At 40.9% G+C, this 17,449-nt stretch overlaps 1 protein-coding gene across 2 annotated transcripts in view; it reads right to left on the bottom strand.

The window, feature by feature from the left end:
• Positions 1-6,931: 6,931 nt before the first annotated feature.
• itfg2 (integrin alpha FG-GAP repeat containing 2) overlaps positions 6,932-17,449 on the bottom strand; it is a 55,894-nt gene continuing 45,376 nt past the window's right edge. For both annotated transcript variants that reach the window (XM_080190967.1, XM_080190968.1), the window contains exon 12: positions 6,932-8,031. In XM_080190967.1, the coding sequence (XP_080047093.1) occupies positions 7,937-8,031 (95 nt within the window). In that variant the 3' untranslated portion in view covers positions 6,932-7,936. The remainder of the gene's footprint in view (positions 8,032-17,449) is intronic.

Genomic DNA, 17,449 nt, shown 5'->3' with positions numbered 1-17,449 from the left:
ATTCCATTTTCCCATGCTATCCCATCCCATAGCCTTTGATCTCCATTTATTTATTTCTGTCCTCAACATGCTCAATAATACAGCTCTCTGGGATAAGGAATTTCAAAGATTCACCGTCATCTGAGTGAAGAAATTCCTCCTCATCTCAGTCTTTAAAGACGAGCCCCTGATTGTGAGACCGCAATGCACAGTCTTAGCAAAACTTAGTTCTACAAAATTGGTGGGGGGAGACAGGAGGGAAGCCAAATCACAGGTCTGAATTGCACTGTGGGCAGGGCTTATTGCACCTGAAACACTGCAGCAGGGATCAGAGCTTTGAACTATACATGTGCAGTGGAAAAAAATTCGAAAAATGCACCCCTGTCACATCGCAAGAAGTGGATAAAGTGGCCCAGGAGCAACGATCCCTACAGACATCGCCTCACCCCGATAACATAACTGTCCCCCTTATCCACCCACCCCCTACTACTCAGGCCAATAGCAACACTCTGCTCCCCATCCCTAGCAAAAGCAGATGTAAAAGAGATGCTGGATCCAATGCTTGGATATATTTTCTATTTTAAGTATATTTTTGAGAGAATGAGTAATTTCAATCTTATTTTTAAATTACTCATGGGAAAGACATCAAATAAGCAGAGCATGACAACACAGCTATTTTAACCAACGGTCATGTGAACACAATTGGAAATAGAAACAAATGCATCAATATGATCCTAATTTACCAAGTGCTATGATTATGGCTCCAACACTACATAATGTTATCACTCTTCTATTATTTCACACTGCAAGGTAGATTTTTTCGCAATGGAGCCTCAATCACCAAATGAAAATTCAACAGATCAGTGGCGACCCTGAAGAAAAATGCTAATCAGAAAGAGATCAACCTTGTGGCTCTTCACTAAGACACTGCCATAATGTGACTGTTTCTTTTACATCATGGTGTTCAAAATTATGTTATGGTGTTCAAAATTAATCACACCTAATGATTTATAATATACTGGCTTAGCCATCTAATTAAGCATTCTATTCACATTGGTTATTGCTGCTCCACGGTGATCCGTTTTATTGTGATGCTTTAGTTCAGTACGCACATTGGTTTTCACTCTACCTTTCTGGATCCTCTCCCTATCCAGAAAATGCAGCTCTCAAATACAAGGTTCTGTAAGCATCACCTGCTCTCAATTCACTGTGAAGCTAGTCCTGGTTTACACATCACTTGACACTAAGGGGCAATATAGCATGACCGATCCACCCAACCTGCACATCTTTGGATTGTCGGAGGAATCTGGAACACCCGGAGGAAACCCACGCAGACACGGGGAGAATGTACAAACTCCACAGAGACATTCACCTGAGGCCAGAATTGAACACAGGTCCCTGGAGCTGCAAGGCAGCAGTGCTAATCACTGCACGACAATGCCACCCTTAAAGAGGCCTGAATTTCTAACATTGATGGATTCCTTTCTTAAATTAAGACAGAGGTACACAGTTACAATTGTAGAAATAACAATAACGAATTTCAGATTCTTCACTGTAATGTTGCAAGACATTACTCTTCTGGAACATCCAGTAGTTTTTCTGTGCAGACATTCCTCTTAGTGAAGCAATCTTTTCTTTACACTTTTTGTAGAACGTACTTTATTCCACAAAGATTGGTTATCTATGTGACATTCTATTGGTAATATTTGTCTAGAATCTTCAATCCAGCATTTTCTCCAAGACCTTGAACAAATAGAAATGCTATATCAACAGCAACGAGAACAAGAGTTTCAGTAGCTCTTGTGCTCTTCAAAACTCTGTTTTCTTTGACCCCCAGGGGGAATTTTTCCCAGTCTCTCCCGCAAAGAAATAATCCACCTGCACTGGAAAATCCATCTCCAAAGTTTGCATACGAGCGATCTCGAAAAACGATTAACTTCATGTTATTGGGATTATTCAAATCTGGGAACTTCAGCATACAATTTACTATTTTTAGTTTTTTAAAATTTTATTCACTCTTAAGATGTCCTCCACCTTGGGAATTTTCATGACAGGACATCAAAACTTGCATCTGGTCTTGCTTGTGTGCCTAATCAAGCAGTCCGATGAGACTCCTCAGCTGTGCCATTTTATCTTCGATAGTAGCTTCATCGTTCTGTCTGGATCTGGTATGGCTAATTGTGATGAAACTGACATTGTCCAAGTAGGACTACTGATGTAGAATTACATCTGACTCACCCTGATTAATCTCTAAAACCGCATAGTTGAAGGCTTCAGAAACCTGACTGCCAATGTTAAATTTCTCCCATTTTGATTAATAACATTTTCTTCAAGTCATTAGTGCCTCCCCATAAAAAAAAACCAACATGCACCATAAAGATGCTCAGGAATTTTGTCTTAGCATGCCAACAGAACATGATTGGGTCCGCCTTCTGTTGTGAACACCCTAATTTTAACTGCCTTTACTGAAAAATACATTTGAGAAGCATCATTTAACCCACATATATTTATTTAATTTCTAGAGCTTCCCTTCTTTTCCTGATGCTTCCTCCAGAGTTTTCAAAAATACCTCCCTCTTGTGCAGGTTACCCTGAAGGAAAACTGCTTTGATATCTATAGAATTCCAAGTGATTAAATAGCTAAAAGAACCTTCAAAATCACCTTTCCAGCAATGGGTGAGTCTACTCTGATCTCTACATCCCTCAAGCATTCCTCAAATCCCCTAGTTACCAATCTAGCCTTGGCCTTATAGGGTCCACCTGATGGGACTTTTCTGTACAAATTCATCTGTATAATTCAGCAGGTTGTCCTCTATCATCAATTTTTGAATTCTTTACAGCTCTATAATTCTTAGTTTAGCCTCTTTTATCGCCCTATCTTCTAGTCTATTAGTAGTTACAAACACATTCCCATCAAAGGGACTTCTATCCTCGTCCTTTGTCCGACTGAGAAGGCTCTTCATTTCCATGCTACACTGTCACTTCCCTTTTTTCTCTTGTTGTGACCTCCCTGGGCTACTTCTATCAGATTGTCTATTATAGATCCTTTCTAATGTACATATCTCTTCCTCTTCCTAAACATAGCTCAAGTTAGAGTACTGATTTGGGAGCTATGTTTTCTTATTTTCCTCTCTGGTATTCCTTGCTGCTAATCCATGGCCTCACTTCTTGTCCCTTATCTTGGGCACTTAGTCAATTTTTATATTTACCCATAGATTTCCCTGCTTGTTCCATTCGCATGGCCTCCCTCCAGTCATCTCAACACTTGGGAACCTACTTTTGGCAACTGATCCTTGCATGAGATTAGTTTTCCAACGTACTTCATGATCATGTATTTCCTGGGCTCTCAAATCCTGTTCCTCTGGCTCCAAATTGTAGAACTGGTGGATAAGCAAAACATAGGGTGCCACATTATCACCCCCTTTGTCCATGTTCTCCGAGTTTGAAAGTTCATAACTCAGCCCTATTACCTGTGAAGAATGTGCTTTTATAGTTTGATTCTCATATTGTCTTATCATTTTCCTGTCACATCCAATAATTTTTCCTTGATCTCTCCATTTCCTAAGTCATTCTCTCTTATAATAAAAACCAGGTTACCAGAACAGAATATTCCCCAGGCCACCTGGGGAATATGAATACAGATTCATATTCTTCATCTGTAACTGCATCTGTAATGCCTTAAGATAAGGCATTAATATTTTAAAGCTCTCCTAATTATTTCAGCTTTGATAAAACGCATTTCTGCCAGCATATTGCACATTTAAGTGAGTGGCAAAAGTAGAGCAACTAGTCATTACTTCAGCGCTAGAGGATTGTCATATAGTACTGAAGGCAATTTTGAATTCTGGCAGTATACAAATTGGTATGGACTGTATCCCCAATCAACTGTCAGGAGTTTTTCACAAGTACTATCTATACCAGTGCCATTTATGACTTGCAGCCTGGTTGATCTGCCAGTATTTAGTGTAACATTTCATCAATTATGGCATGGTTTATTTTGCACAAGCCATTGCTGAATGGACTTTCTGCAGTGGTGTGCATGACCATAATATTTAAGTTCTCACATATCACTAAACTCTACATTCAAAATTCACCTCCATTATCTACTAAGAATTTTCTGGTGATCCAAGGCATGTTTTGATCCACTTCTGCATAATTCATCCACTTTTGTCCATGTTGTTTAATACTGTAGATATGCAGAACCTGGTTGCCATATCTACAAAATATAATAGATAAATACTCTGCTTCTTGTCCTACACCTTCTGGTCCATGGCTACCACCTAATTAAATTCCAGGCCTAATGGGACACCTACAACTGGGTGCAGTGGTATCTTCTGATATTTAAAACATGTATAATTCAGAGATGTGATCTGTTCTACAAAGGATTCATATTCTTCATCTGTAACTCTGGCATCCATCAACAGGAGCTTTAACTTTTGTGATGAGGGATGGGCAAATTGTTTATGCAATTTCCAGATAACTCTCTTCTGGTTAGCTACACTCTTAGCTCCAGAGGTTAACAATACTTCCTGAACTTCTTGATGGGAAACTCCTGCCTTCCTCAACAGAATACAATATTGTCCAGATCCAGTGAACTGTAAGTTCATCGCTTTGCCAAAGACAAATGCTTTGTCATTCTCCATGTCCAAACACATCTTTGCTTTTTTAATCAAGGGCTAACAAGCAATAACGGTATGTAATTCTGAATCACATCAGTGCTAAGTGACACATTCCTCCAATTTCATAGACTCCAAACAGTACAGGAGGAGGCTATTCGGCCCATTGAGTCTGTCACAAACACAATACCGCTCTGCCCCTAATCCCATAACTCCATATATTTATCCTGCTAACCCCCCCGACACTAGGGTCAATATAGCATGGCCAATCAACCTAACCCTCACACATCTTTAGAATCTGGGAGAAAACTACAGCACCCGCAGGAAATACATGCAGTCATGGGGAGAATGTGCAAACTCCACACTATGACCCAAGGCCGGAATTGAACACAAGTCCCTGGCGCTGAAAGGCAGCAGTGCTAACCACTGTGCCACCCCAACATTCCACATGGGAGGAACACTCTCTTTAAAGATGCTAATATGTTTTTGTCCATGAATCGAAAGCAGATCATTATTTCATATTCCTTGACTCTTTTTCACCTGCTTTGTCAAGCATTTCCAAATAACAACTTAGCCAATTGACTTCACACACTGTTCAGTTACAGGTACTACTTAGTACAGCACAATTGAATGAATCGGCAATCAAGAAACTCATGAGCCAATTTAAGTTTTTTGTCACTAGTAAAATACTTCCTTGCCTCTCATCTTTATAGTTTATCATCATCAGAACCATGCTTCAAATACTTGATTGATAATTTTTGGATAGTTCCCTATGTAGTGATATTTAGAGTCAAGACAGAAACACCTAGTAATTCTTCCCCTTGTATTTCTGGGATTAATTTACTGTTGTCTATCACCCCAATCTTTTCATCTTGATCTATAAATCTATTAAAAATACAACCCACCTTAGGATGTCTTCAAGCAATTCCTTCTTATACAAGTCCCTGCGATTAAGCCTCCCCTTGATTTTGAGGGTCAGTAGTCATAGAGTCCTCCGTTCTCTTACCAAGAACTTTCAACATCGTTCACCAAAATAGCTAGAAATGATTGTTTCTCCAAAAATATTTTTAGAATAGTGGTCATTTGTTCAAAAAGAGGATACACAGTACAAAATTAAACACCTGTCAAAACCAAATGACTGACTATGTGATATTTTTGTGCAGTCTAATAATTTGAACTTGCTGCAACTGTACAGGGTACTGGTGAGGCCGCAGCTGGAGTATTGTGTGCAGTTTTGGTTGCCACACTTGCGCAAGGATATTTTGGCCTTGGAGGGAGTGCAGAGGAAGTTCGCTAGGTTGATACCGGAGATGAGGGGGTTGGACTATGAAAAGAGACTAAATAGACAAGGTCTGTACTCGTTGGAGTTTAGAAGGATGAGGGGGGATCTTATAGAGAAGTATAAGATAATGAAGTAGAGAGATTCTTCCCGCTTAGAAAGGATAGCAGGACTACAGACACAGTCTCGGGGGCGGGGGGGGGGGGGGTGCAGTTTAGATCAGAGTTGAGGAGGAACTTCTTCACTCAAAGGGTGGTGAGTCTCTGGGATTCTCTGCCCGTTGAAGTGGTGGAAGCTACCTCGCTAAATATATTTAAGTCACGGGTAGATAGGTTTTTGATAGACAGGGGAATTAAGGGTTATGGGGTGAAAGCGGGAAAGTGGAACTGATCCACTTCAGATCAGCCATGATCTTATTGAATGGCAGGGCTGGCTCAAAGGGCTAGATGGCCTACTCCTGCTCCTATTTCTTATGTTCTTATGAACACAAGTACAGATTCCAGAATTTCTAGATCAAATTTCTTCACTCTTGTGTGTAACCTCTCATCCATGACATATTCTTCTATGAACTGATTGTCCACCTTCTTAAATTGATCAAATATTGACCATGCCTGGTAGGCTTCTAACAATGCATCTTTTTGTAAATTCCCTCCACAAATTGGAGTGGAATCAGCAATCCCTATTCAGTATGTAAATCAGTTACAGTCAATTCCAAAAACTTTATTTCCAATCTTACTTGTTTCTGGTAAAGAGAAGGCCAAAGCCATACACCTTAGCTGAAGAAGTGATCTGAGTTTACATCGCCTCCTTGTTCTCCTATTGTTCATATGATTCCAATTCTAAAAAGACTGGTGGAGAATCATTGTTTCTGATCTTGCAGTATGATTCAGCCATTTCACCTTAAAAGCCACTGGGAGCTTTACTTTGGTCAGAAACAGGGATTGCTTCTGGTTTTCTTCATCTTCCCGCCTTAAGATAGAGGTCAATCCCCTGTGTACATGTTAAACAGGTGAATACCCATTTCCCTAATTAGGCAAGCAGAAGACATTTTGACGATTCACAACAGTTTTATTGTGGTACTTTGGTTCAATACATACACTGGTTTCCGCTCTACATTCTGAAACCTCTCCCTCTCCAGAAGCAGCTCTACATATAACCTTCAATGACCATCACATGCTCTCAATTCAAGGTGTTTCTTCCCTCAGTCCACATTTGGAAAAATGATCCATTTGGAGATATATACCATTTTTTTAATCCATCAATAGCGTCTTTTTTTCTCACAGGCCTTGATTCTAGCAACATTTTTCTCTGCAGATACACAGTTCAGTTATCTCACTCAAGGAACTTCTGAAATGACTAGATTCTCAATTACTACTTTCAACACTTAATTATCCTAATGGATACTACTTAGGCAGTATGGAGATAAGGCAAGATTCGAGATGAGTTGATGTGTGTCTGCTATCATAATGAAAGGAGAGAGAGCCAGGTTGGGGGAGGAGATCCATTTTAGCACATTCACTATATTCCTAAGTGCATCTAAATGCTTTGTGGTTCATTAAAACTGCTTTGGAAGCTTTACTTCTTCCTCCTCTCATATACACTATGTTAGAGCATAGTCTATCCATGGCACTCACAAAATGCGCTAAGTTCAGGAAGAAACAAACAGTGTTACAGTCTTCACTTTTATGATTCTATAGACAACACAAATTCATTTCTCCTAGTATTCTCTCACAAAAGGTTGACAAAGATAATGATAAAGGCTATAACCATGAAGGATTTAGTTTTATTTTTGCACACTATGTTAAAACATTCTTTTAAATCCCCATGCTTTTTTTGCACATTGATTAGACAGGGGAATAAATATGGTTGTTATCACACAATCAATACACTATAGTTCAGAGATAGTTATTGATTGTTCGCCCGTAAGTCTTCGGATGCCTCAAAATGAGGTGTAGCCTGTTCTGTTGGCTTCCCAACCTAGATAATAAAAACTTACATTCTTTGCTTTTTCCCCCCAAATAGTTTGAGGTCGATCAGGTAGTTCCAGTTTAACAAAGTCTACGTTATTTATTCCTCCTTGTGGTCATGTCCCGAAGTTGGTCAGGGAAGTACAGTGTCTCATGTATCAGGGTTTGGACGGCACTACTGTTATTTATATCTGAAATACATAAGAGACAGAAGAATTAATAATTTCTGATATAATTTCTTTAATTTGCTTCTCATACTGTTTCAGAAAGACAGCCATTTCAAAATGACAATGATCAATTTTTTGGTCATATAATTCTAGGCTGCTAGATTAAAATCGGATATCAACATAAACCCCACCCAACACTGTAAATCCATAAACAAGTTTCTGGACCAACATTCAAGGAAGCAAAAATTGTCCAATGATTAGCCCCAATATTACAAGATGAGTGGGAAAGCAAATTGCATGGAGGACGCAAAAAGTCTGCAGAGAGATTTGGATAGGCTGAGTGAGTGGGCGAAGATCGGGCAGATGGAATATAACATTGGCAAGTGTGAGGTTATCCACTTTGGAAGGAATAATAGTAAAATGGACTATTATTTAAATGGTGATAAATTACAACATGCTACTCTGCAGAGGGACCTGGGGGTCTTTGTGCATGAATCACAAAAACTCAGTTTGCAGGTGCAGCAGGTGGTCAAGAAGGTAAATGGAATGTTGGCCTTTATCGCGAGGTGGATGGAATAAAAGCAGGGAGGTCTTGCTGCAATTGTACAAGGTACTGGTGAGGCCGCAACTAGTGTACTGTGTGCAATTTTGGTCTCCTTATTTGCGAAAGGATATATTGGCTTTGGAGGGAGTGCAGAGAAGGTTCACCAGGTTGATACCGGATATGGGGGGGTTAGCTTATGAGGAGAGATTGAGTAGATTGGGCCTGTACTCATTGGAGTTTAGAAGGCTGAGGGGTGATCTTATAGAGACATATAAGACAATGAAGGGGCTAGAAAGGGTAGAGGCAGAGAGATTCTTTTCACTTAGAAAGGAAACAAGAACTAGAGGACACAGCCTCAAAATGAGGGAGAGTCAGTTTAGAACAGAGTCGAAGAGGAACTTCTTCTCTCAGAGGGTAGTGAATCTCTGGAATTCTCTGTCCATTGAAGCTGTGGAGGCTACCTTGTTGAATATGTTTAAGTCACAGGTAGATAGATTTCTGATCAATAAGGGAATTAAGGGTTATGGGGAGCAGGCGGGTAAGTGGAACTGAACCACTTTCAGATCAGCCACGATCTTATCGAATGGCAGGGCAGGCTCGAAGGGCTAGATGGCCTACTCCTGCTCCTATTTCTTATGTTCTTATATCTTCCGTGTTCCCCAAAATTAATTAATCACTGGGAATTTGAGAGGATAGATGCCTATCCAATTGGAATTTGCATAATCCTGTGCATTCCTTGGATAAAGACACATGGAAGACAGGTACTAAGGGAATGAGCAAAGTGATTTGTTGACCTTTGTAAACAATATGGTATGCTTTGATTTCTAAATGTGGTTTGGAATGTTTATTTTGAATGGGCTTTTATTTTGCATTATAGCCATATAGCGGACAATACAGAAGAAAGACAAGTTGTAAGATAGTTGAGAAGAGGAATGGGATGATGTGCACTGGAATCTCAGTCGGATGAGTTGTTCATGGCCAACCTGGCCAGAAAGAGATTGTCTCTTCCCTTCCTCCTCCAGTTTCTTATGCCACAGATAGTGGACCATGTATTTTGATATCTAGTCTGTCATGTACTTCCAGCCTCCTCCAGAACACTGAAAGCATTATTTCACCACCCATTTTTTTCATTTCATGTAGCAGCATGGCTTTCATTGAATGCATGTCTTTGACATGTGCCTGAGCTCTGCAATGGAGTCATCATGCATATCATCAGCAGATAGCGCAGTAGCCCCACTTTGATTTGTTGTGATAGCTCAAATATGGATGATACAGCACTTGAATGCATGTCTTTGACATGTGCCTGAGCTCCGCAATGGAGTCATCATGCATATCAGCAGCAGATTGCGAGTTGATTTGTTGTGATAGCTCAAATATGGATGATACAGCAATTACAAATGAAGGTATGACGACTGTTGCCAGGATACTTGGCACTGACTTGTAAGATTCACCGAGTATTGTTGCACACTACCTGGACATTGAGGGAATAGAATCCCTTCCAACTGCAACAAATTGATGTATCTCTAACCAAAGGCATTATGTATCATGCTGATGGCTGCAATCTTCCCCAAGCTACATGATGGCTCCATCTGTTGCTTTCTGCCAAGAGTGAAATGTAGATAGCTCTCTTTTCAGAAAGAAGGTCAAGGATATCCCTTAAGCAACTATGACAACAAATTGTTAGATGTTGCAAATATCTCCAGCTCCACCTCATAACAAACTCAGTACGTAAAAATTCATTGCCACGATCATCTTTATTGATAATACAGTCCTCACTCTACTGCGCAGTCACAGTTGAGACTACAGCGGTTGGCATACTTCAGTGAGAATGTCCTTACTGAAGCACATTCATTTCACACACAACATTCCTTGCTGAGATTCAAGTAGAAGAATTGCTTTTGAGAAGTGCTTTCAGAGCACCTTGGGCAGATGTGGTCTCCTTCTGAGACTCCTTCTCCCACTCCTCCTTTCTAGAGATTTGTCCTGTTCTGTGCTGCGTGTGCTCATCCTTTGAATCATGCCTTATTCCAAGGGGAATACCCTGGAATGCATGCATGAATTTCTGGGAGCAACCGGTTAGTGCAGAAGCCTTGATATAAGAACCAAGTCTTTCAACATGTCAAAACACTTCTTATAGACTTTACCAACTTTAAGGAACTTTAGAAACCACAAAACATTTCAATTGTAGCAATAGCTTGTATAAATCAATCAACAACTAATAGGAAAGTAATTGATGATCCCCTGAAATGGTCCTGGTTGAAATTCTGCCTGAGTGTTCAGTCATGTGTGATTAGCAGAGGATGTGAACTGGACAGGTGAATTTCAAAAAGGCAGCACTGGCATGAAATTGACATTATACACTAATTGTCATCATGATCTGCCTACTCTGCATACCCCTGGCTCTCACCAGTATGGTATCCAGCACCAAAATTGAGTATGCATGCTTCAGATGCTGATTTAGACCTCAAAAAGGGGGCAATGCAGGTCCAAATTTTGCACCTTAAAAGTTGTTTCTTTTTGTGCTTTATGAAGCAACTCTTAATTAATTCCTGCTGTCATGCTACTTTCTTCAAAATGAGAGGAAGATTTTCTGATTATATACAACTAGTTATGCTTCTCTTGCATCAAGCTGTTTTTTTTGGAAAATCTCACTTTTTCAATGTTGGTTGGTGGAAGAAAATGGGCCTGTAATTTTCCAATAAATTGTCCCACAGAATTTGAGGTTTTGCCAGTTGTGCACAGTCTGCTCATCTCTAAGATAGGTGAAGCTATCTAATGACCAACCTTAGGCCTAATTGGGCTTGGTTATCCTGGTTCCCTCTAACAGTGGCTACTATCTTAATATCACTAGGCCATTCCCATAACTGACACCCTAATTTGACTCTTAGCTTCAGTCCTCTGAAAGACTAATAAGTTCTCCAGTTAACAGGATGAATCCTAATCTCTGCAGGTAGAAATATTCTACAGTGGTAAAACCTGCAATAACTTTGTCAAGTGCTTTTAAAGCATCTTACAAGAACAACGTGCAAACTACAAATCAAGTTCGGGTCTCGTCCATTACTTGCCTGAAAACAAGTTACCTATACCCAAGTTTGTCTATTCATTTCTCCTTGCCAATCTTAATCCTCAGCCTGGTCAATCTTCAATAAGATGTGGGGTATTGAGAGAGTAGAAAAGACACAGAAGAGGATCACAAGATTAATATCTAGCTCACAACAACCGACCAAGATAGGTTCAAGACTTGGGTCTGCATACTTAAGAAAAGCATAGACTGAGGGATGATGGGACTGAGTTAATGAAACATTTTGACTGAATTGATTAGAATGGACCAGGAGTCAGGTTTAAGACAAGTAAGGGAAGAACTAGTTTGGACATCAGGGGCGGGATTTTAAAGCCTCACTCAAGTAAGACTAGAAATTCCCGCCTGAGGTCAATGGACTTTTCCATTGTCCACCCTTCACTGTGGCGGCGGGGTGGTAAAATTCCGATGCAGGTGTTTCATCCTTTTTTGGACAATAGTGGTCCAATGGAACAGGTTACTGGCCCTACACTGAACACTGCAACACTGTATTCCTTGGAGACCACGAGTTCTCAGATTATACCTCCCCTGGTGAAGTTGGAAAACATAGTTGGATGGAATGAATAAGATGCTATACCATTTACTTGAACAAGAGAAGAAACATTGATACCTTATACGGGGAATTTGCTTTTTATCTGTTCATGGGATATTTAGTGGCTAGGCCAGCATTTATTTCCCAGCCCTAACTGCCCCTGAGAGGGTTGTGGTGAGCTGCCTTCTTGAACTGCTGGATCCACGAGTTGTAGGAATACCCACAGTGCTGTCAGGAAGGGAGTTACAGGTTTGTAGCCTAGTGAGGGCGAAGGAAGGTAATATTTTTCCAAGTGATAATGGTGTGAGACTTGGGAGAGGAACTTGCAGGTGATGATGTTTCCATACATCTGTCGCCTTTGACCTTTGAGGTGGTAGAGATCATGGGTTTGGAAGATGCAGTTGAAGGACCCTTGGTGAGTTGCTACAGTTCATTTTATAGATGGTACACATTGCTGCCACCATGCTTCAGTTGTGAAGAGAATGAATGTTTAAGCTACTGAATGGGGCGACAATTAAGGAGTCTCTTTTGTCCTGAATCAGTATATCAAAGCAGAAACTGGGTCTCTATCTCTCCCTCCCTCCCTCTCTCTACAACCAGAACTGAAGAAAGTCGCTAATCCCATGGAACAGATACTGCTCCAAGGATCTTGACCAGAGAGAGCACAACAGGGTGAACATTCTATTTGGGGCCTGCAGAATACTCAGCCCAGTGCCATGTCGAGAGTTGCCTCGCATCTCTTGACAAAATCTGAGGCAATTTTGGGGGTTTAACAACCAAGAGTAAGAGGACCCGGATTGGCTTATTTCCGTGAAGTCCAAGTGGAAGTACTGTTTGACATTAGCCACATGAGAACGTTTAGCATCGGTTGTGCCCTATTTAGATTCATTGCATGTAATAAACATACTCTTCCTATTAAAAGTTCAAACCTACGTTGAATGTATTATTCATCATCGTTCAGGGTGGTTCATAAATATATGTCCAGGCCTTTGACCATACATGAGTGAGTTTGGTCGTGACCACTAAGGCTGAACAACCCTCACATGACCAGAAACACCCTAGATCGCATGTTGGTTTCCTCGCCACCTGCTGAAGACCCAGTCTAGCATCTATGTCCTTTAAGACTCAGCCAGCTCAGTCAGTCATGGTGCTGTCAAGTCACTCTTGGTGATGGACATTCTGAGCTTCCATACTTGCTCCAAGAGTTCAACATAGATGAATACTGATTCATCAACTGAGGGGGACGATATGGGTAATCAGCAGCAGATTTCATTGCTCATGTTTGACCTGACGCCATGAGATTTCATGGAGTCCAGAATTGATATTGAAGAATCTCAGGGCAACTCCCTCTGAGCTGTATACCACTGTGCCACCACTCTGGTAGGTCTGTCCTGTTGACAGGACACCACACACACAGGATTGGTGATAGTGTTCTCTGGAACATTGTCTGCAAGGTATGCTTTCACGAATACAATTATGTCAGTCTGTGGGGCAGCTCTTCCAATTTTTTGGCACAAGACCACAGTTGCTCCGAAAAAGGACTTTCTAAAGGTTCAACATATAGCCAGGTTTTAATTCAATGTAAAAATTAAAGCACAGTGGCAAGATAACACATTAATGTCTGTTTCTCAAGACTGTTGAATGGCAAAGAGCCTCTTAACCACTACAGCTTGCATCTTAACACTTTCACAATGCTGGACAATTTAATAGTCACTTATGTTTTAGGGACAGACCTTACAATGAATCACTGCATTAATAATATACTTACCGTACAGCATTTAATTATAACATTCAAAGTTGACAACATCTTTTAAATCTACTTCTCAAAAGGTTCCAGCTTCTACATCAGGTTTCCCCCAGCGTTCACAAACTGACTGGCCTGGTGTGCTTTGCTGAACCATCAGGAACCCATCAACTTCGTTTCAGATCTTAAACTCAGGGAAATTCAATATTGAGGCAGATACTTAAAAGACCGAACCTGACGTGACATTGGGTTGCAAACTGCCATGTTTCCCATGACAGTCAGTCAAAATTGCAACCCGCAGCAATCAACTGGGAAGTTTAAAATTTACAGAATTTTCATTTTCACCTGCCAAACACAGATTTGCTCAGCATCAGCATGACAAAATTTGGCCCTTGAAACTCACCTAATGGCCTAAATGTTCTGGTCCCGACAGCTGCGGGAATCATCACAGTGGAACAGAGAATTCAACGGATAAGTAAAAGGTCCGTTGACCTCGGATGAGTATTTCTTGTCTTAGGGCAGATGGGACTGGAAAACCCCAACCACTGTATGAACCCTCACTCAGCATTCTTCAAAATGCAGTTAAATTCATGTTATATTTAATACAAGACTAGAATTTAATCCTGTAGTTGGTTAGTGGAAAATAATGCTGCCTAAATAATAAATTTGTACCCAATGAGGTACAGATACAGGAAAAGTTGGTGCTCACTTGAGAGAAACTGGCATTGGAATGACAAGCATTCAATGCACCAAATACTGAAAACAAGATTGCATTTGATTTGACATTTTTTGGTAGGGACAGAATTGATTAAATATGTGATTTCACATTAATTGGGCTGCAAGCTGTGGACAACAATTCCAAATTAGAGTAAAAGGGCAGGTAATTTACTTAAAATAGAAAGCTGTACATCCTTTGCCTAAATGATTGTAACAGGAAAGGTCCTACAGTATTTCACTGTGAATTGACAGGGATAGGCTATGCACAGTGTATTGAATACAAGCAGCTCACAACTTAATTATCTTTGAGGATGAAACAGCCTAGGTCTGAGCTTCATTACCTTCTTTAAGTACAACCCAAATGGGTGAAGTAATCCACAAAAGTTTACATTAACACTGCAATGAAGTTACTATGAAAATCTCCTAAGTCAAATATTGAATTAGTTTAAAGGTGTATTGTACACAACAGAATCATTGTATTCTTTTTAACGCAAGTTGCCATCACTAATATAGTAATGTTGGACTGTCCTAGCAGCAGTATGATTTTCGCTCTAAATAAGTATAACGTTTAAGTTAGAATGGGCTGCGATAAGCCTCAGAGCAAACTCCCCCACCCCATATCGCACCATGGCAATGGCTATGACCGCACTCCCACCTCCACGTACACACCCCCAGGCTGGTGCTCAGTGGTACTGGCCTTCCCATTTCCTTTCATTACTGCTATGCTTGAACCACTCGTTTATAGAGCAGTAATGATATGTGCCGGCGTGACATCTCGCCGGAGAGGCGACAAGCATCGGGGGTGGGTGGGAAAGCAGCCGTGCTGACCTTGCTAATGATACTGAAATCCAATCAAATTCATGCTGATAAGTTTTGCACAGTAGCAGTTAACATCATTCAAAAGGGCCCGGGAAGATAGCAAACCATTACGCGCCAGGCATGAATTGGACTTTTTGCCTCGCACACTATTTTCTCAGCTCACCTTGCTGATCGATGGGCGTGGTGAGGTGGTAAGATTGCATCTGCTATGTCTAAACAATTTGATGATACTTTTGCTGCATCATGTTAAGGTGGTTTTAACTTGATCATCAGTGTATTTTCTAAAGGAACATCAGTTCAGAGCTTAGTTTGGTGATCAAACATTTAGAAATGTTGTTTTTACTGAAAGTTTTAAGAGTTATTTTTCTCTTTCTCCCTCAAACACTATGTACACCAGCACTATAATTTAAAAGATTCTCAAGGGAAACAAACATGGGCACAGCTGGGTTCTCACTTAAAAGAGGTAAATGTCAGACAACAGATTTGTTCCCACAGTCAATATTTTTAGACGAGACTGCAATTTCTCATGTTATTGCGATTCTACCAATTTAGTAAAACCTCCAGAGACTGCCTGAAATCTTACATGCCCCTGTTATGACTTTATACCAACTCTTCCTTTTCACCGCCACCCTTAACAAAATTCTTATGAACATTTTTTTTGCTGCTGCTAAAATTGTTCTGGTCTTTGAGGAAAAAAAAGAGACAACTTTTCCTTCCCGACAGAGAGTGTCTGCCAGTTGCCTATATCTACAGAGAAAGGGCTGCAGATATGAAACCCCAGCATCAATACATCAAGCTGCAAAGAGGGGGGTGCTTAATGGGTTTCCCAATGCAGATTGCCAGGTTATGGCTGGCCAAAATTGAGCCACCACAACTGATAGCAAGGTAAATGCTGGGTTTGAGGAAGTCCCAGGGTGATAGCAGCTCAGGTACTCAGATTCAGCCTACAGAAGCATTCCTGCTGTCCCCCCCTGCCCCTTCCCCACCACCTCAGATCTCACAAAATATAGGAGGGAATTCCCCCATCCCGCCGCACTAATTTTCTAATGCAGTAGCATGGGAGAATCTCATGGCTGGGCATGTGCAGGATTCGCGCATACATATCCGCAGTGGGTGCATCTCTTTATTTAAATCCAATTTTAATGTAATTAGCAGGCCCAGGACTGAAGTCTCTGGGCCCACTAGCATCTCCTGCCCCATATCTCTAGAGGCCATTAAGGCCCCCCTCTGGAGGTTGGGAGCAAGGGGATAGTGCCCCTTGGCCAGTGCCAACCTGGCACTGCCCACCAGGCAATGCCAAGGGGACAGGACTTGAGGGGTGGAGCCAGAATATGGGCAGGGCAATCAATTGCAGGAGGAACTGCTGCGCACTCTGCAACAGGGACCGGTGGGGAGGAGAGGGAAGACCTGCACATTTGCCACTGCACCCTCTGCTATCAACAGCTGGCTTTTGGGTGATTTAAGCCTTGCCTACTCCCCCTACAGGCACAAAATGGTTTCCAGCATTTGTTCTTGCACTGAGTGCATAAGATTCAACATTTCGACTCACCAAAAAAATGGATCCGAAACTCTTCTGTTTTAACTCTCGTTCTGAACTTAAGATTGCCCCCTATAGCTTTAACTGGCCACTTTTTGTACCAGGGAGGTTGAATGGCAATTTTTAACATTTATTACTGTTAAAAGGGCATTTCTTTAGTTGATAATTAAACTCACCTTTCTGTGAAGAGCTAAATGGCAATAATGTGCAACTGCGGCAATTTCGTGAAACTCATGGAGAGAATATCATTTATGCCAAATTAACGGCAGAGTGGAACAAATTGTTCAGCAACTTGTGGAAATTTGCAACTCATGGGTATCTTTTCCTCATCACAAATTACTGGCTGATTTTCACAATAATAATGGTGTGCTTTGTTCAAATGTTGACTTTTTTTGGAAAATTCCAGCCCTTTGTGATTTGTTCAAATATGTTTCTGACTGGTAGCTTTTGAATTAAGGGATTTGAATAAA

The sequence above is a fragment of the Carcharhinus amblyrhynchos genome, chromosome 6 (assembly GCF_965287045.1).
Source record: "Carcharhinus amblyrhynchos chromosome 6, sCarAmb.v2.hapA, whole genome shotgun sequence".
NCBI lineage: Eukaryota > Metazoa > Chordata > Chondrichthyes > Carcharhiniformes > Carcharhinidae > Carcharhinus > Carcharhinus amblyrhynchos.
This window is presented reverse-complemented; position numbering and strand designations above follow the sequence as displayed.